The 20197-nt window shown below is 39.0% G+C and overlaps 3 protein-coding genes across 3 annotated transcripts; 2 read left to right on the top strand and 1 right to left on the bottom strand.

Annotated features, from left to right (window-relative positions):
- Positions 1–870: 870 nt before the first annotated feature.
- On the bottom strand, positions 871–4519 carry LOC122037336 (probable LRR receptor-like serine/threonine-protein kinase At1g12460). Its single transcript, XM_042596771.1, has 2 exons — positions 2698–4519; positions 871–2604 (listed from the first exon to the last, which is right to left on the bottom strand). The coding sequence occupies exons 1-2, from the start codon at positions 3861–3863 to the stop codon at positions 1125–1127; spliced, it is 2646 nt and encodes an 881-aa protein (XP_042452705.1). The 5' UTR covers positions 3864–4519; the 3' UTR covers positions 871–1124.
- Positions 4520–8961: 4442 nt separating this feature from the next.
- Positions 8962–16358, top strand: LOC122037338 (CBL-interacting protein kinase 9-like). Its single transcript, XM_042596774.1, has 14 exons — positions 8962–9341; positions 9974–10036; positions 12889–12960; positions 13164–13271; positions 13396–13476; positions 13637–13690; positions 13776–13901; positions 13998–14087; positions 14219–14341; positions 14696–14803; positions 15157–15273; positions 15362–15418; positions 16029–16103; positions 16178–16358. Exons 1-14 carry the CDS (start codon positions 9132–9134, stop codon positions 16238–16240), a joined length of 1347 nt encoding a protein of 448 aa, XP_042452708.1. The 5' UTR covers positions 8962–9131; the 3' UTR covers positions 16241–16358.
- A 2747-nt stretch (positions 16359–19105) lies between these two features.
- Positions 19106–20172, top strand: LOC122037341 (transcription repressor OFP8-like). Its single transcript, XM_042596780.1, has 2 exons — positions 19106–19259; positions 19341–20172. Exon 2 carries the CDS (start codon positions 19373–19375, stop codon positions 20039–20041), a length of 669 nt encoding a protein of 222 aa, XP_042452714.1. The 5' UTR covers positions 19106–19259; positions 19341–19372; the 3' UTR covers positions 20042–20172.
- Positions 20173–20197: the final 25 nt, after the last annotated feature.

Below are 20197 nucleotides of genomic sequence, written 5' to 3'. Positions count from 1 at the left end.
CCTGCAGCGATCAAAATCAGCAAACAAAGAGATGAGATATGAGGATGAAATAGTATGAAACGATGCTAGCCTTACCTGAAAAGGATTAAGCTTCCTTATTCAACCAAATGTAAGGGATCATTCAGATTTTTCTTCTCCTACTGTACAAGCAGTTTACTTGGACTCTTAGTGTTCCTGAACACTAATTATATGCAAGCACAATTCCTGCTTCAGATGCCAGAATTTCATGGTTGGGTAACACGAAAGTATGAGAAAGAGTAGGAGCAATTTGATTTAGGAGTACAAGAGACCACTAAATTTTACATTCTCTGAAGAAGAAAAAAAACTGCTATAATTGCAGCTCTTAATGTTTTCTTTGAACCAAACAAGCACAATTCAAGCTGAAGATAATTTTTTATGCCAGTTGAGTGGCAACCAAGTTTGGGGTGTTGGAAAAGGAGAAGTGGCAGAGTCAGAAGTGTCCATATCAAAATCAATAGCAAAGAATTCAAGAGCACATGCAATGATACCCCATCCTACTCATCAAGACAAAAGTAATCAACAAGTAAGCCTCAACCTCGGCAATAAGTTAATGGCATTTGACAAGTTGGCTGGATTCTTACCTTCATTACTTTCTTATTAGATGAAGATGAAATTACTGGGTCAGGACCATTGAAGCTTCAATCTTGTGGCTGCTGAGGATTCCGTGTTGGCCCTGAGACGGGTTGGCGCAGGCACAGCTGCCTTTTTGCCGACTTGCGGCTGCTGAGGATGACAGTATTAATCTCAACCACCTAGTAAACTGAAAGAAGATGTCATCTGTGTCTCAACAAGAATTAGTGTTCTTACAACAAAATATCACTGTTCAACTAGAAAAACCAACAACAAAGCTTAATGGTCTAAAGCATTGCTCCTATTTGAAGAGTTTCATAAACAATTTCCCTCAAATGAAAAAATCATCTCCGCTCCAAGAAAAATCTTGGTCTCATAAAAATACAATCACAAGTGTAATCAAAGAACAAATTGGGAATTGGAAAAAGAATCATATTTTCTAACTTTATGGGTCCCTTGCAGTTGCTTGTTCATAAATTAGTTATACATCCACTAAGTTGGCATCCAATTCTAGATTTGACTTTAGAGTCAGATCATGAATTAGTTTTGATCGATTCCAGATACTGCACAATTTCTGCCATACTTGGCCTCCTTGATGGTGTTTCCACAGTGCAAATTAACCCTAACTTAAGAACCTGAATCAATTCAGTCTCTGAGAAACCCCTCAGCCTTCTATCGAAACAATCAGATGCAGTTCCATCCTCCAGAATACCCCTCACGTAATCCTGCAATACCACCACCTTAGATGCCCCTCTGCTTTCCACAGGCTTCCTTCCAGTAACAATCTCCAATAGAACCACCCCGAAGCTGTAGACATCACATTTATCGCTATATCTAAAGCTCTGTGAAGCCAATTCTGGGGCAACATAGCCTACTGCTGTGTGAAACTTGGTCAAGGCATAACTACCTAGGATTGGTAACAGCTTTCCCAGTCCATAATCAGATAGCTTAGCTTCGTATTCTTCATTTAGTAGTATGTTTGTAGACTTGATATTAAGATGTAGAATTTGGGGCTTACAATCATGATGAAGATATGCAAGAGCCCTTGCTGCTCCAGTAGCTATATTGAATCTCCTAGACCAGAACAAATCACCCGTGCCACCACTACTAGTACTGCCTGAGTTCAGATTGCGTGAAACATGGAGATGATCATACAGATTTCCATTAGGAACAAACTCAGACAGAATCAACTGCATAGTGGATGACCAGTAGTAACCATTGAATGCTACTAAATTTGGGTGGCTGAGGCTACCAAGACGGCCAATCTCCTGCTCAAACTCTTCCTGGTTCCTGACATTGCCAAGTCTCTCGAGTTTCTTCACTGCAATTGAAACACCACCCTCGAATGTGGCTTTAAACACAGTTCCTATTGATCCACTACCGACAATGCAGTCCTTGTCAAGCAATGCCTTGGTTCCTGCCTCCCAATCTTCATACCTAGATGGCAAACTCTTGCTGAAAAGAGCCAGCTTTCCAATGATCACGTTTGAGTTTGTTGAAGCTGGAGGAGTGCTCTCAGAAACCAAGATCTCTTCCTGGATTTCCCTGTTCCTAGTTGCCCGGATATTCATGACGACGACCACAATGACACCAATCAATATTATAGCAGCTGCAACGATTGCTATGATTGCAGGGGTGGCCAATACTCTTGTTCTCCGAGGAGAGATGCTTGAAGAACAGGGGGTACTCAATGGAGGGCCACATAACAATGGGTTGTTTAAGAATGACATATTGGTAAACTGCTGGATTGTAGATGCTGATGGAATGGGTCCAGATAGATTATTGTCAGAAACATTGAAGAACCTCAACGAAGTTAAACCTCGAAGAGGTTCTGGTATGTTTCCAGTCAGATGATTCTCGGAAAAATCAAGGTATTCAAGATATGTGAGTTGTCCCAGAGTTGAGGGTATGCTTCCATTGAGCTGGTTTTGGTGAAGGTCTAGGTATCTGAGGTAGGTAATGTTATTGAGGGTATCTGGGATTCCCCCTCCCAAGCGATTGCCCGATGCATCCCTGAAAAATTGTGACATTGACACTCATTGATTGCCTAAAGATAAGACTCAAAGGAATTCATGGATTGAGAAGATTTTGGTAGCTATGACTCACAGCTCAAGAAGGAATCTGCATTGACTGAGTGAAACAGGGATCTCGCCAGAAAGCTGAAGATTGTGGACGTCCAGAATCTGAAGCAGCTCAATGCCCCCAAATTCCACCGGAATCGATCCTCCAATGCCGGCATTGTTCCCTAGCCTAAGAACAGAGAGAGACCTCATGTTCCCTATCTCCGGCGGAATGCTTCCGCTTAGACTGTTGAACCCTACGTCCAGATACCTCAGCCCTCGGCAATTTGTGATGCTCTGTGGAATTCCACCGCTCAACTGGTTGCTAGAGACATCAAAGAACCCTAGTCTCGCACTGCAAACGCTGATCTCCGGAATCTCCCCTTGAAAATGATTGGACGACACGTTGAAGTAGCTAAGATTTTGCAGGGTAAGGAGATCGAAAGGCGCCATTCCGGTGAAGGAATTGCTCCCGAGGTCGAAAAGCTCCAAGCTCTGGCACATCGAGACCTTGTCAGCGACTGTTCCCGATAGCGAATTCTGCCTCACGGAGACGTAGTTGATGGCTGGAGGCTGGCAGATCTGAGGGACGAATTCTCCCGTGAGATTGTTGAAGGACAAGTCGATTCCAACGAGACTAGAGCAATTGGCGATGTCCGACGGAATCGAACCAGAAAGGGCATTGTGAGCGAGCGAAACGAACCGCGTCCTCAGGCACTGACTAAAGAGGGCGGTGGGGATCTCGCCGGAGAAGGCATTGTAGGAAAGGTCGAGGAGGCGGAGCCCGGGGAGGCCACCCAAGAACCCAGGGACGCCGCCGTAGAGGAGGTTGCTGCTGACGTTGAGCTTGCGGAGATTCCGGATAGCAGCGTACTCCGCCGGCACCCCGCCGGAGAACCGGTTGCGGAAGAGAGACACGATCTGGAGCGACCGTAGGCGGGAGAGAGAAGCCGGGAGAACACCCACGAGGTCAGCGCCGTGGACGACGATCTTCACGACGGCGCCGGCGTCATTGCAGAAAACGCCGGCGAAGTCGCGGCAGGGGTCGCCCCCGACGACCCAGGAAGCGAGCGCTCCGCCGGGGTCGGCCGTCACGTTTCCCTTGAACTCGAGCAGTACCTCCCTCTCCGCGTCCGCCGCCGTCTGCGCCTCCCCAGTCGACGAGAAAAAGAGCGCCACGACGACTACAACGAGGCAGAGCCGGTTCCTCATTTTCAGACTGCGGTTCACTCCATTCGCGAGGAAAGGCGAGGGTGAAGAGGGCGGAGTGTGGTCACCGCCTTCACCGTGGCCGTTGGCATCAGTAATGGCAGACGAGCGTAGTAGGTGAGCGGCTTATTATTGGGGAGGGTGGTATTAAATGGGTGGGAAGATCCGCCGGTGAACGGGTAATTAATGGCCAAGAGGAGGAAGCACGTGGTCTCGGTCCAGCCTTTGTCCTTCTCTCTTCCTTTTTTTTTTTTCCTTCATTATTCCTTCTCCTTCCGGGCATTGCATTCAGTGCTCTCTTTCCCTTTCCTACCAATACCATCACCATTCACCACCAGCACAATGCCACAATCCCGACCAGAGTAGTAGCAGTAGCAGAGCAGAGCAAAAAGATACAAGCAAAGAGAAGCCGATTAGGCATCTCGTTAGCACTTTTGGCTTCTCTAATGCGTGTATAATGCCAGTGGCCCTGGCCCAGACCAGAAAAAGGTAGCTGCGAGACAGAGGTCAGCACCCTCTGCTTTCTCATGCTGTTTTTAATAAAGAGGCTCTCGGTGTTGAAGAAGTCAGTGCCAGCTCAAACACCAGGATCCAAACAATTCCAGCTTGTTCTTTTATCTGTCCCACTTCTCTTCGCATCTGCGAAGGAGACGACGAAGATATAATATTTCATATTTGGAATGGAGGAGGGAAGCATTCATACTATAACTTTCTTCGCGTTTCCTCTGATTTCACCATGAATTGGCAAGTCAATTTCTTATCGGGAAGGAAGAACGGTATATAGCGCCACTCTTCACGAAACAAGACGAATAATTGATTCATTAATTGCTGAGTTGTCTTGTTAGCTAGATCAATGCTCGCGAGCAGCACAAGAACCCGATCACAGCTACGATTGTATGGATTTATCTGTAAACGAATCATGAGTAGGGGAGGCATAGAACAGGTGATGGTATCATTCCAACGACACCGGTAGCGACATCCTCTTGCATGTCTATTATGAGACTAAAAAAAAAATGTATATATGACTAAAAGGTTTGTCCAGAATAAATAAATAAATAAATAAATTTCTCAAAAAGAACAACCTTACAAAGGAAAGTAACGAATGTTTTCAAGCTTTCATGTACAGAGCTCAAGGTCATTTATTAGGTTATTAAATGAACATTGGACGAGAGTTAAACTAAACTGGGTGATGTTAATTGGGCCGTATCACGACAGAGCAATCGAGCCCATCGATAGGCCCATAATATCATAACAAAACAGCAAAACGAATCAACTGTAAGATGCAGAGAGTATAATTGTACTTTGATTCGTTTTGTAGACTAAACCAATTGCTTCGACTGTCTTTGCTCGTATTGTTTCTGTGCGGTGCCATCGACATCAGCTGTGTGCCGAAAAGGCATGAAACAATCAATGTTTTTGTTGAAGTATCTGAGTTTGCATCTCTGATCGAAACGCAACGCCAAGCAAATAATTGAAGGAGAGAGAGTTCGGGCGGTGGCAATGAAGCCGCCGCCGCCGCCGCAGCCACCGCCAACGAACGTGTTGGATTTCGCATCCGTTTGCCAGCCCGGGCCCGCCGGATAAGATGAGCAGATGGATGCGCCATTCGCTCGGCGTCCCTTTCGACGTTGGAAGCGGACGCAGCGGATACGGACGTGTTACTGTCGCACGGAATCTTTGTTTGTTCTGCAACTTTTTGACTAGCTCGTCGTAAATGTACTATTTTGCCCTTTCTATTTCCTTTTGAATTTTTTTACTCTCCCAACCTAACGCTGTTTGTTCGTTCGTTCGTGCAAATTTATTATTAGATAATGAAGCATGAAACAAGGAAGGAATAATTTATAATTTAGAAGATCATTATTTTTTAAAAAAAATAGAAAAGATAAAATAAAGATGAAAAAATAAAAAAAAAGAGAATTTTACTTTCTTTGTTGACAATCTTGACTAGTTTTTGTAAGTTCGGCAATAACACAAAGAGAGCAAGGTAAGATAAGAGATGACTATTTTGTTGTACCAATAAAATCCTAAAAAATACTAGAAGAGGAAGAAGATAGCGGGTTGATGGCTACTTGATCTTGTTGCTAGAAGAGGACATCAACTAGTGCTACATTTGTTGCTTGCTGGAAAAGAGAAAGGAGAAGAAAAAAGTTCTTGTGCTTCAAAAGAGGAGAGAAAAAAATTATAGATTTACTAACGTTGGAGAAAAGAAGGAGAAGAAGCAAACGAGGAAGAAGAGGAAAAAAAATAAAAGAAAGGAATAAGCAAAGGGGTGACATACAGTACAATTAGGATGTAACATGTATAGGGAGAAGAGGGAGAGAAAAAAATGAAAGGTTTCGTCAAAAATATCCTAATTCTTTTTAAATTGTTCGAACTCGTTTAAACATTAAACTTAATTCGGTCATAACTCAACTTCAAATCAATTCCAATTTGAATCAACATAACACTTATCTCCATATTTACTCGTTGAATTTAGTTCAAACTCGATTCAATTTTAATTTAACTTCTTTACTTTGTATCTTATGATTTAGTTCATCCGTTTATTATTATATATTTTATTTTTAAAATTTAATAATTTAGATCATGAACTTTCCATATATAGATTGCTACACTAGTTGAATTAAGTTTAGATATCTAGATTAATAAAAAAAAATATAGATGATTAATCATCTGAAAGAGATGGAAATAGCGTGTTGGGAAGGTAACTTTATTATTAACTAAGAGAAAACTCTAGAATGGAGAAGAAAATGACGCCTAGCACTCATTCAGGGCATTCCTTCCTTAGCACACCGCCAAGAGAGCAAAGGAAATGTTAGAACGAGAACCAAGGAGGGGGTCCTGACGCAAACTCTTCGACGCTCAAGTCAATACGGTAGTCAAGCGAAAAGTGGAGAAAAAGATGAATAATACATACGTGCGTGCAATGTAAAGCGTGAGAATGTTTTTTTTTGCGTACTTGACCAATGGTGATAACCCCTTTTATGTTGGCTCTCATAACCTCCACAATAATGAGACAACAGGAAATATTCGGTGCCAGAATATGTATAGTGATGGAAGATATACAATCTGAAAGATGTGCAGTCATCCTCCGAGTAATCGTTCATTATCAGTATATGAATCACTTCTTATAACTTTTGACATTAATGAGACAACTAAGAGAATATGCTATTAGAATATCAGGTAATAGAAGATGTATAGTCACCCTTCGAGGAAGGCTTTATAATACGTATATATTATAGCAGCAAAATATTCTTTGACAAGTATATGTTATTCTCTGACGTATTGTTGTAGTTCTCTGACAATGTTGTCCACTGGAGGTAGTTCGACTGACTTAATAGCTGATCGGCTGTATAATGAGAGACTGACAATAGAAATGGGGAACTAAGTCTTTTAAGTACGATCGATTCTTAGATCGACCAAGTTTGTACTGAGAATTACCTCATACATTAGCCTTATATATAAGTGGGGGCATTGAGCCTTGTAAACCTGACCGGCATTGTGATCGACCAACCATAGTCTTGAAAGCCCGATCAGGTCTGGAGCCAACCGACCATATGCTGAGAGTTATTTCAGTGCTACAGAATAGATAACTATGTCTTGTAAATCCGATCGGCTCTCAGGGCAACCGACCATATACTGAAGGATAGAGAACTATACCCTATATTAATGTTGAGAGATAAGGAGATATGACCTGTAGGCCCGACCGACCCTTGAGCCGATCGAATATATACTGAGAGTTGTATTGTATGTCTAACCGTTGCGGGAGCTAACTAGGTTTATTTGATGTGTCTTGGCACTGAGGTATGAAGCACTGAGACCCTTAAGTCCGACCAACTCTGAAGCTAATCGACTCCATACTAAATACCTTAGCATTGAGGAATGAGGAGTTGATTCTCGATATGAATGACTTGACCATCTATTTATATTCTAATCTTGATTGTCACTTCAACTTTGTCTATCAACTTATCTTAGACTTTGACTTCACCTGATCCACCCCTAATTATTTATGAAATATACCAACAAATAAAAATATAAAAGAAAATATTTATAAGAATATACATTGTTAATTATATTTTACGCAGGTAAGTAAAATGGGATCGGAAAAAAAAAATTTGTTATTCCATATTTTGTAATATTTTCCCTATAGCATTTAGTAAAATGAGACACCTGATAGTGACAAAAAGGGAGGGGCGGTGATGGGTTAAAATAAATTGTAATACTTAGTGGTTGGATTAGAGATAATGATTCACTAATTTTTTCACTTAAATTTTATATATTTTTTTGAACCGTTGTTTTTAATTTTTATGGTGATTACGAAGGAGACGATGACCGGAACTAACATGTTTTTTTTACTATTAAGTAAATATATGTAAGAAATGTCATTTTTATGATTTAAAAAAAATAAAGCTGGGCGTTATTATAATTTTTGTCTATGATTTTTTTACTGTACTCCAATAATTAAAAATAATTATTATACTACGTGCATGGCTTATATTTAATAGGCTATAATTGACTATGTTCTATTTGAATGGTTATATAAAAATCAAAAAGACTTCCTTAATTATCAGAATCATGAATACGTCTCCTCATTTTAAAATATTAAAATAGCATCCCTTGTTTATAACATATAAAATTAAATTAGCTTTCAAATTTAATTTAATAAAAAAAATACTACATACAATACACTTTTATATATTTTTTTAGCAAGGTCAGTATTAATCTGGATTGAAATTATTTATAAAATTAAAATCAAATTTAATGATTGTATATTGTAATAGTTAATTAATAATTATTATTTTAATTATTTTGAAATGATTTTAATTAAATTTAATTGTCTATTATAATAATATTAAAATAACAATATTTTAAAAAATAAGAGAAGTTTTAATGTTTTAAAAACGAGGGGCGATCTTAACTAACGGCGCCCTTTTTTTTAATTTATTTATTTAGACGGGCATTAATGAAATTTTAAAAGAGGAGGGCAAGGTAAGGAAGTCGGAGCTGTGTCACGCGTACAAGAAGAAATGATGTGGACCCACCAATCAATAAACGCGGCGGGTAAATTATTGGTGGGGTCGGTGGGTCCCACCCGGAACACTTCCCAAAATTCCTTCCTTTGTGGTTTAACCTCCGAACCCTCTTCTTCTTCCTCCTCCTCCTCTTCTTCCTTTGTTAAATTAAGCACGCGGATATTTATAGAGCCATCCTTCCACGCCATTGATAGGTAGAGTACCGGAGGAAGAAGAGCAAACCAAAAGAGAAGGAAGAAAGATGAGCAACGGAGGCTGCGGCGTCGGAGGAGGAGGAGGAGGAGGAGGGATAGCGACGCGGACGAGGGTGGGGAAGTACGAGCTCGGGCGGACCCTCGGCGAGGGAAGCTTTGCCAAGGTCAAGTACGCCCGCAACGTGCAGACCGGCGACAGCGTCGCCATCAAGATCCTCGACAAGCAGCATGTCCTCCGCCACAAGATGGTCGAGCAGGTTTCTGCTCAGTCTCCCCTGGCTTTACTGTTTCTTCTTCCCTCCTATATTTTGAACGAGAATTTCAAAAAAAAAAAAAAAAAAAAAAGGCTTTTGCGCAATTCTTTGTTTCGTTCTTATGTTTGAACTTTCCTTTCTTCTCGTGCGATGAATTGCGGGGGTCTTGTTATCTTATTATCGGTGTTTTTGGTGTTTATGGGAGATTGAAGTTTAAACTTTATACATCTATAAAACCGTTTTCTAAGTGGCATTTTGGCGCGGTAACCGTTTTCCTTCGATCAATTGGAAGTCTTTGCTGCCTCTGGCTGAATTTGTGAACGTGAGAAGAAATAGAACCGCGAATATGGGATGGTTGATTGCGACCCTGCAAAATATGAATTTCATACTAGTTCTCGGTTTGATTGTGTATTCATTTTTTGTTCTTCATTTCCATGTTGGTCATGTCTAATTTGTCTTAGCAAATGGAAAAAATCGATTCATTGTTGCTGTTTAACCTCGTCTATGGCTTTATGCGACTGAAAAAGAATTACTATTTTTTTCAAACAAAATGTCAAAATAATTCTTTTGCCCTAAACTTATAAGAAAGCTAATTTGTATTTAGGACCTGATATTTCTTACATTTTTCAATTCAGATAAAAAGAGAGATATCTACCATGAAGCTGATTAAGCATCCAAATGTTGTCCAAATTCATGAGGTATCTCAAATATAGATTATATGGACTCTTAGAATATAATCTTGAAAAGTTGGCTTGCATTTGGTATCTTTTCAGTGTTCTTGTAAAGTATTGCTTTTAACTTCTTTGTGACTTGAAGCTGATTGCTGTTTATAATGTTTGATGACTTTAAGCTATCCTTCTGTGTGCTCTAGATTTGTAGATGGATAGCATTAGGTCCTAGCTTGGATCTTGTATTCTGAACCTTCACATTCAAATATACTTAAATGTTTATTTCCTATGAAATAGGGATTCCCATCAAATCAGCAGACAAAAAAGTCTTTAAAGAAAATAGTTCTAGGACTCATTTTCAAGTGAGTTCATAGTCCTAGATCCATCACCAAGAAAATGGTTTACATGATGTTTTTCTAATGAAACATCTCTGTAGACGGGTGCAGTTAATATGGAAAATTAATCCACAGTAAGTTGTTTGCATACTGAACCAAGCTAAGCAAATTTCACTTTGGTCAAGGGCTTGCTTGACCTTCTATACACCCACTGGAATGGGGGACGAAACCATTGATTTCTGATAACAAATTGTCAATATGCAGTTGGTCAAGAAGTTTTTGGGTGAAGCAACCTTCTTTTTTTCCTTCTATTTGTTTAAGGCTACTTTTCTTGGTACAAGGAGCCTTCTTGGTTTGTAGCTTGATAGGAAAAGGGGTCAAAGCTCCAGGGGGTGATGGGGCAGGGGGATTCCCCTCTTCTAGATAAATTCGTCTCAAGGGGAATTCCAAAAACCCAGTTGGATTACCGAGCATGGATTTTTATTAGTAGTCCTTTTCTCATGTATGCATGATGGGCCATCTAAATTGGTTATGAGAATGTTTTATTATATTGCACATAATTTATTGGTTTTCTTCCTGCTAAATCTTGTCTACTTCAGGTTGCATCCTGAGAGAGAGTTCCTTAGCATGTTCCTTCCTTAAATTACTTTTCATGTTGCTTTTTTTGTGCTTTCTAGTTTTTTTTTCTATCCAAATTTGTAAACATCTACTACTTTCTCTTTTGGTATCTTCTTCCCTCATATTTCTTGCTTCTTCCCAGCAGCTTTCCCTTTCACAATGGAAGCGTGAAAGGCTGCTTGAGCACATTCTCTATTTTGTTTGCATGTGCCATTTGGCCACATGAGTCGGTGAAGACACAAATAGTATGGTTTCTTCTTGCACTCTTCTGAAGAAAGTCTATTGTTTTCAGTATGGTATTGTGCTATACATCTCTGGTGAAGACCTGAACATAAAAAATGTCCTATTCTTAATTTACTATTTACAACAAAGGATGATCTATAGTATATATTTCCAGTGAAGACCTAAACATAGGAAATGCCTTTTTCTCAATTTGCTACTTACAACAAAGGGTTGAGTTGTGCTATCCATCTTTCCTCTAGGATCCATGAGTGCTTGCATTTTCCATTTTCTCTGAGTCTATTGGGTGTAGCGTGCTATGGTATGCATCACTTTGAGAAAAGTTCACTTAAGAGATTTGACCCAATATCTATCTTCATGCTGGTTTCACTTTATCTGTTATTTATTTATACTCTCTTTATCAATGTGTTGATCAAAGGTAGAAGTAATCATTGGTTGCATGCTCTATCAAAGATTTGGTTTCACCTATCTGATTATTATGTTTTAACTTTCGTCATGGTCATGTGTCAGTTGCATGTTTTGCTTGTCAGAACTTTCTTGTGTATATAGCTACTTGTCCATAGTTTGCACTTTTTCTCCGACTTCAGGGTGAGTATTAAAAGTATTAGAATTAAATATGATTACTGTTGTTGTGGGTTAAAGTCACACATTGGTATTCATGTTCTAATAAAAACAACAATTAATATAGGCATGTGCCATGTCCAAGTTGCTCTAATCCACAATAAAGTGCCGCATATAACTGATTTATCATTTAACTAAACTTCGAGGTTTTGTTACTAGTCCAATTTAGCAATCAATCCATAGTCTTGCATGACATCGGCAACTAATAGAACCATGAAAACACGCCACATACATAGTTTATGGATCATTTGGATGATATTTAATGGTTATTGTAACCACATTATTTTTAAAACATAGTGTAAATAATGGTTAAATTATTATCTTTGTGATATTTGCTATCAACTTCAAATTTTAGATAACTCGTGCAGTGTTTTTGAGGAGATAATTTAGTGGTACATTTGGTTCATATTTCTGTTATATATGAATCTGAGTCTAGGATCATCATGATAGGTGAAGTAGGCTTGATCAGATACACACATCTATACGTGGAGCAACCAACTTGCTTTTAGCATCATCATTCATTCAAAGGCAGACCAACCCTTGACCATATATCCTTTACAATTTTAGCTGATTACATTTACATACTGACGTGTATGAAGCCATTAAGATGTTGTTAGATGCATTTACACCTCTAAGTTTAGGTAACCGCCCATACACTTATCTGTTTGTATATATCTAGTAGTGATCTTTTATACATAATCAACAAATGTCATGCAAAAAATGTGAATGTCTATGCTTTATATCTTGGATGAAATAAAGATTCAGCTCCACCAAGAAGAACCAGATATATCTAGTCCATGTCTCTTAATATTCTGAAAGCACATCTGTTACATTTTATTTTTTTAAAAAAAAAAATTGTAAAAAATTGCACTAGTGTGAGACTATCTAATATTTGTAGATAGTTATTTATTTTTATTAAAAATAAATGTACTTGGATCCACTGAATCTATTTATTTTTCCTGAAAATATTGATATATTTCATGGCCTTGTTTCAGAAACTGCAACAACTTTGTGTAAAGTGAATGGATTTGTATCTTGAGAGTATTGATTGTCACCTTAATTTCCCAGGTTATAGCTAGCAAGACAAAGATATACATTGTTCTTGAATTAGTTGATGGAGGCGAGCTTTTTGACAAAATAGTAAGGATTTTTTTATATCAAATGTTTGCCATAGTCCCGAAAGTTAGATGCAGTATTGCAGATTAACAACATAATTCACATTTTCATTTCAGATACATTGTTGAGACTACAATATTGGAACAACTAAAAGTTTTAAGTAGATGTATTTCAATAGGAAGTCAGTTATCTTCTTATTATTGACAGATCAAATTTCTTATATCTAGGTCAACCATGGAAAATTAAAAGAAGACGAAGCAAGGAGATACTTTCAGCAACTAATCAATGCCGTGGACTACTGTCATAGTAGAGGTGTATACCACAGAGACCTAAAGGTCTGCTCATATACACTAATTTTCATTTAAGAACAAATGATTAGGATATGCCATATACTGGATTTCTTGAAAACGTGTTTCTTGGTTCTTCAGCCAAAATTAATGAAACTTGATTGATTTGCAGCCAGAGAACTTGATTTTAGATTCTTTCGGTGTACTTAAAGTTTCTGACTTTGGTTTAAGTGCATTTGCCCCACAAATACGGGTAAGTGATTTTGTTGGTAAACCAGGATTTTATGTATGTCTTGAACCAACAGATCCTGGTTTACCAGGAATTCCCATGGATTGACTTGTTTATCCAACTTAGTTCTTTTCACTTGATTTACTCCAATGTTATGTAATCCTATATCTGTTTGGTTGGTTAGGAGGATGGATTATTGCATACTACATGTGGAACTCCTAACTACGTCGCACCTGAGGTTTATCTTTAAATTTGTCTTCTTTCATTGATCACATTTTGCAGCTTTGTTACAGTAAACAACTGGAATCTGCTAATGGTTTCAGGTCCTCAATGATAAAGGCTATAATGGTACAACCTCAGATGTATGGTCATGTGGTGTAATACTATTTGTTCTAATGGCTGGATACTTGCCCTTTGATGAGCCGAACATCATGAATTTGTATAAAAAGGTAAATGTTATATCAGTAGATGCATCATTGTTTTTCTTATCAATAAGTCCATATTTCCCTATTTCTGAGTATCATCTTAATTCACCTAAACCACAGATCTCTAAGGCAGATTATTCATTCCCAGCTTGGTTCTCGTCTGGTGCAAAGAAACTTATTGCTCGTATTCTAGATCCAAATCCTCTAACTGTAAGTTTTGATTGTATTACTTTCCTTTGTTTTTCAACCACCAAATTGAGAAGTTACAGTGACTACTAGTATGTAAATGCAAACTTTTTTTTGGCTTTGAAACTTAATATCACCTTGCTCTTTTATCACAGAGAATAACAATTCCAGAAATTTTAGCAGACGAATGGTTCAAGAAAGGATATAAGCCACCATCTTTTGAACGTGGTGAAGATGTGAGCCTTGATGATATTGATGCCGTCTTCAATAACTCAGAGGTAATTACTAAACATAAATGAGTATGTTTGCTAGTATAAGTAGAGCTGTCAAAGAGGTTGATATGTTGAGTTAGGTGTGCAATGACGCCGACTTTAGCTAAGAAAAGAAGATTAGTTGGTTTGACACCTGGCATGTCATGCATGTCGAGCCACCCACAATGTAACTAATTTTCTGTAGTGCAATTTATGCTTGTCCAGGCATCCATGGGCCCAGTCAGATGCATGCTTGGCCCGGGCACAGCCATTGACACCTCTTTGCAAGCAGTTTGTTAATTTCTGATGTCAAAATGCAGATAAATCCAATAATGATTACTCACAATTACATTTTTTGGTTTATTGTGTTATGTATGTCAGGCACATCTTGTAACAGAAAAGAAAGAAAAGCCAGAGTCAATGAATGCCTTCGAACTCATTTCTAGATCACAAGGTTTCAATCTGGGAAATTTGTTTGAAAAGCAGATGGTACATTCTACTGAGCCTATTGCTTGCCATATGTTTGTTGGACATTTTTTTCTTTGATTTTATTGCAAAAGCAGCCAAATGGATCCATTTTTTAAGTAAACGAAGTTATGGAATCTTCTAGCCATGGATTTGGTGCCTCATCTAATGTTTTTCAAGAGAGATTGGTGTGTAATTTTAGTATCTCCTTTTCGACTGAACTGGAAGATATCTCTTGGGTCGATAGGCAATTGAATTGCATTAAATCATTCTATATGGTAGTCCTTAATTAAACTTGCCACTATCATTTTACAATTTGTTTCACCTGCAGTTGTGCTGCTTATCGAAGGATAACAATATCTCCTTGTTGTATACAGGGTCTAGTCAAAAGAGAAACACGCTTCACTTCTCAGCATCCTCCAAATGAAATCTTATCTAAGCTAGAGGAGGCTGCTAAACCCCTTGGTTTCAAAGTGCGCAAGCACAATTACAAGGTAAGTTCACATAATGAACTATGATGTCTACTTTACATTGATGCAACTGTATTCTGAGCTAGCTGATTGCTACTTTTCTTCTGTCAAGATGAAATTACAAGGTGATAAGTCTGGACGAAAAGGGCACCTATCTGTAGCGACAGAGGTAAGTAAATTTATTAGCCTCTCTTTGTTCATTTAACTATTGGCGTTCTGTCTGTTGGGAATTTGAGATCCTAATCATTGATGATACCACAAAGAATTTAACTTAATTCAGCCAAATCAAGTCCTATATCCATGGGCAAGAGAAGATTTTTTTTATTTATCAAGAGAAGTAAAATACTTTTAAGTTCTCACCATCCTTTAGTTGCCTTTAATCAAGATCAATTGCAGTACCATCCTTCATGAATTTGTATGGTAATGGATTCTAAGAGGTTTTAGAAATTATTAGGATTGGTTTAGCCCCAAGTTCAAGGTTTTGTTATGTACACGTGTGATAGGTCAAAATTAACAATGAATACATAACATTGCATTGAGTTAATTCGTACATGCAACAGATTTCTTCTAAGCTACATTAATGCTCGAACCATACATTCTCTGGATTAATTGATCCATAATAAATACACACATTTGCTGCAAATGTGTGCATCTCTTAACCTGTAAACTGATCATTTATTTCATAGGTACGTATTTTTTTTCTTTTAAAAAATAATTCCAAAAAGAGAGGGGGAAAATGTACTTCATACCTACTGAATCCTAACATAATTATCCTCCAGGTTTTTGAGGTAGCTCCTTCTCTTCACATGGTCGAGCTTCGTAAAACTGGCGGCGATACATTGGAATTTCACAAGGTATGCCAAAAACTAAAATTGCATTCTCTTTCACTTCATTCCCATGTATAATCACAATGATCATTTCAATGCAGTTTTACAAGAACTTCTCTTCGGGCCTCAAAGATATAGTCTGGAAGACTGAAACTAGCACTTAGAAACCAAATGGTTTTGCGGTTACATTTATAGCTAGATGCCGTGATGCCGTAAATGTAAATCGACTGATTCTGTTGGATTTTCTTGTGCTTCTCAATAAAACTTTCGCCTTGATATATAGTTGTTTTGTTTCTTTATAACCAAATGAAAAGTTCCCCAAATGAACTGGCTTGCATATTTCACTTCCATCTTCTTAAAATATATTTATTGATCGAGTAAACTAAAGAAATATATTTAAGCAATCAACTCAATTCTAATTGTCTCTCTCTTCTCTTTTGCAAACTATTTAATTCTCAAGATACTCGACCAACTAGACCATCAAGGCCTTTTCAATTAGATATTGGTCGGCATTTCTGGGGAAGCCAAAGCATAATTCATCTCAATTTTTTAATGTTGAGGTCCAAGAAAGATGAATAAGCTAGGCGAGAGCATCACATCATGACTTATCCAACCATTCTCTCTTTCGTTAAACATCAACCTAAAGAACCACAAAGCTCTCTTTGAAGGCCTAAAAAGTCTTTCACTAATCGTATCTCTCTTCTTTGTTTTCACTAATTGAACTAGTCAAATCCACTAATTGAACTGGACAAACTCTAGTTAAACAGCCTAATTCTGTCTTCTTTTCAAACATTGCATAGAATGGAGCCATTTGGATCCGAAATATTTCAAGGAATAAGGTTGATTTATTATGTACAAAATAATCTGATGTGTGAGGACAGCTGAAGCACATGTATATTTTATTTAAATGATAATTGTTTTCTTTTTCTTTTGGTTGGTTATGAATATGTCCAAGACTCCAAATCCTTGGATCTGTGATGGGATCTGAATTAAAGCAGAGTGGGAGACTCCAGCTCAATTGAGTTGGGATGATTACAGACAAACACATTCCATGTCACACTCATTTCCTCTCAAAATTGTCCCACTTTGTCACCTTTCTCACTCATAACAACTATTATATATACCGATTCAGATTTGCAAACAAAATCTCAAGCCTTGAGAATTTTTTTTCACCAACATCATTAACTAGAGTTTACGTTTTAAGGTCGTTGTTGAAGATTTCTTCTCACTTTAACAGAAATTATGTGTGAAACAGTTGATTGCAGGATCTTAATGGTCGATAGCCTCTGAGAACAGGAATTCTGATTTCAACTACAGAATCTAACTTGAGAATGGCCCTCGTTGCTCTGCTCTACCTGAGCAATCTCTCTTAAAAATGTCGATTTGCGCCTGATATTAACAGTTAAAACAAACTTCATACAGCAAACGCAGAAGAGGACAGATTAGAAATCTGATTGGACGCCCCAACTGAAGCCTTTACCTACATGCATTTAATTCCAATTGGCAACTGAAACAAGCCGTCTCCTCTCACGAACTGTGGTCGCTAACTGAGTCACACAGCATTAGAATACTTTTCAATATTTTGATGATAAAAAGTAAAAACTGAGAATGGTTTGGGAACGAGGAAATGGATTTATTCCTAAATTTTATGTTTGAATAATGAGAATGGAATCAAGATTTTGGAATGAAACTCAAAAATTTGGGTATGGATGAAACTCACCCCCTCCCTTGTGTTTTGATGGAATAAGATTGTGAATTAAGTTTTAGACAAAAATACCCTTAGTATATTTGTTCAATTTTTTTAAATTTCACACTCTCTCTCATCATATTTTCTCTCTCCTTATTTTATCATCTCATTTTCTCTCTCAAGATACGTTCTCTCTCCTCATTCTCTCTCTATATTCTCTCCCATCATATACTCTCTCTCCTTATTTTCTCTCTCTTCATTCTCTTCTATCACACTTTCTCTCCCATTACACATTTTCTATTTATTTTTTCATCATACTTTCTCTCTCATCACACTTTCTCTCTCTTTATTTTCTCTAATCACATTTTTTCTCTAAGCACACTTTCTCTCTCATCATATTTTCTCTCTCCCAGTCTCGCATTTTCTCTCTCTTCATTTTTTCCCATCATTCTTTCACTCTCATCATACTTTCTCTCTCCTTACTTTTTCATTTTCTCTCATAATACTTTCTCTCTCTTCATTTTTTCCATCACTCTTTCTGTCTCCTCAGTCGCTCATTTTCTCTCATAATACTTTCTCTCTATTCATTTTTTCCATCACTCTTTCTCTCTCAACCCACTTTCTCTCTCATCATACTTTCTCTCTCCTCACTCTTTCATTTTCGCTCATAATACTTTCTCTCTCTTCATTTTTTCCCATCACTCTTTCTCTCTCATCATACTTTTTCTCTTCTCAATCTCTCCTATCATGCTCTCTCTCCTTTCTCTCTCTTTATTTTTTCCCAACACACTTTCTCTCTCATCACACTTTCTCACTCATCATTTTCTCTCATCATATGTTTCTCTCACATTCAACTTTCTCTCCCATCTAATTTTTTCTCTTATTTTCCTGTAAGGGTGAAAAAGAAAATTTAGGTTCATTCCGATTGAAAATATTTAACTAACTAAATATCATTTTTAAGAATGATACCCAAGTTCATACTCATTTCTATTCTATAATATTATGATACTCATTCCCATTTCGATTTCTAGGAGAGAACCAAACGTCTCTGAGAAAATCTTGGGATTTTTTTTTTAATAATGGCTGTTTTATTTTATTCCCGTGCGAGGACGGCAGCCCATCATCATGCACATCTTAGCTGTAGTGTTTTTTTTTTCCTTTCTAATTTTTTTTATTTATCCATGCTCGAAGATTTAATTATGAAACAAGTAATTTCTAAGCTCAGAAGGTATATTTAGATAATCGTGTCCGTGACGATTATCAGAGACTTTCTCCTTGACATGTCGCGAGCCTACTCGTTTCCGAGCCCCATTTAAGCGGCAATGCGGGGCAGCTCATCATCGTGGAGTGCCATGCTTTGAGGAGGGCGATGATTAGAACCACGAGGGCGTAGCAAAGGAGGGAGATCGATCGATCGATCGCTGTCCGCGGCATAAATTGTCCGACGGATCGGAGGGAACAGTTGAATGCCGTTCAAAGAGTTCTTCGCTACTATTGTACGCTGAATTGCTAAATTTGGGGCTTTTCTCCTTCTGTTTGTTGATGTGAATTCAACGTTGATGAGTTGCAATATGCAGCGCCAAGTAGTTTTGCGTTGAAGGAGAAGAGTATGAGCGCGCAGCGGAGGAGGAGCAGCTCCTTCATCGGCCTAGCCGGATGCGGCTGCCGGAACTCCAAATCGGTGGCGGTCTCGTCGTCGAGCTCCGACGCGAAATCTACGATTGCAGCGGCGGCGGCAGCTCCGGCACAGCAGAGGGCGCGTGAGGCGACGTCGTCGGGGGAGACTCTCACGATGACCTCGCCCTCCACCTCCTCCTACTGGGATCCAGAGATCAAGGTGGTGGAGAGCTCCGCCAGCACGCCGAGCGTCTCCGGCCTACTCCGCCAGCTCGGCGAGCTAGAGCAGGACGTGGCGTCCTGGGCGCAGTGCACGCCGCCGCCGCCGCAGCGGAAGCGGCAGCATAAGCGTAGCTTCAGTGAGGGCGGCGGGCGGCGGGTGGAGGAGGAAAGCGTGGCTGTGGTGAGGGAGACAAAGGACCCGCTGGGTGAGTTTCGGAGGTCGATGCTGCAGATGATCGTGGAGAAAGAGATCGTCGACGGCGAGGAGCTACAGGAGCTTCTCCGCCGGTTGCTCACGCTCAACGCGCCGCAGCACCACACCACCATCCTCCAGGCCTTTGCGGAGATATGGGAGGAAGTGTTCGCCGGCTACGAGCACACTCCGAAGCTCCTCCACAGAGCCACCGCCCCGAGACTTGCAGCTCCCCGGCGAGCCTAATGTCATACTCAATTTACATTCTCTGAAGAAATTTAACTGTTCGAAGGATTTCTTACAAGCCAATGTGTCGATCACACGCAGAGAATACTTGTTTCAGTTAAAGGAATGAATAGGGAAGTGATGTGAATCTATTTTGCAGAGACTATAATGCATGAA

Source organism: Zingiber officinale, unplaced genomic scaffold, assembly GCF_018446385.1.
Source record: "Zingiber officinale cultivar Zhangliang unplaced genomic scaffold, Zo_v1.1 ctg26, whole genome shotgun sequence".
NCBI lineage: Eukaryota > Viridiplantae > Streptophyta > Magnoliopsida > Zingiberales > Zingiberaceae > Zingiber > Zingiber officinale.
Note: the sequence above shows the minus strand (reverse complement) of the source record. Positions and strands in the feature narration are given on the sequence as shown.

What these genes read in the sequence shown, in the direction of transcription:
- LOC122037341 (XM_042596780.1), top strand. Translation starts at nt 19,373, where the DNA reads ATGAGCGCGCAGCGGAGGAGGAGCAGCTCCTTCATCGGCCTAGCCGGA.
- LOC122037338 (XM_042596774.1), top strand. Translation starts at nt 9,132, where the DNA reads ATGAGCAACGGAGGCTGCGGCGTCGGAGGAGGAGGAGGAGGAGGAGGG. An exon ending in GCGAGCTTTTTGACAAAATA is followed by an intron (nt 12,961 to 13,163) that starts GTAAGGATTTTT and finishes TCTTATATCTAG; the next exon opens with GTCAACCATGGAAAATTAAA. An exon ending in CTAACTACGTCGCACCTGAG is followed by an intron (nt 13,691 to 13,775) that starts GTTTATCTTTAA and finishes TAATGGTTTCAG; the next exon opens with GTCCTCAATGATAAAGGCTA.
- LOC122037336 (XM_042596771.1), bottom strand. Translation starts at nt 3,863, where the DNA reads ATGAGGAACCGGCTCTGCCTCGTTGTAGTCGTCGTGGCGCTCTTTTTC. An exon ending in TGCAGATTCCTTCTTGAGCT is followed by an intron (nt 2,605 to 2,697) that starts GTGAGTCATAGC and finishes ACAATTTTTCAG; the next exon opens with GGATGCATCGGGCAATCGCT.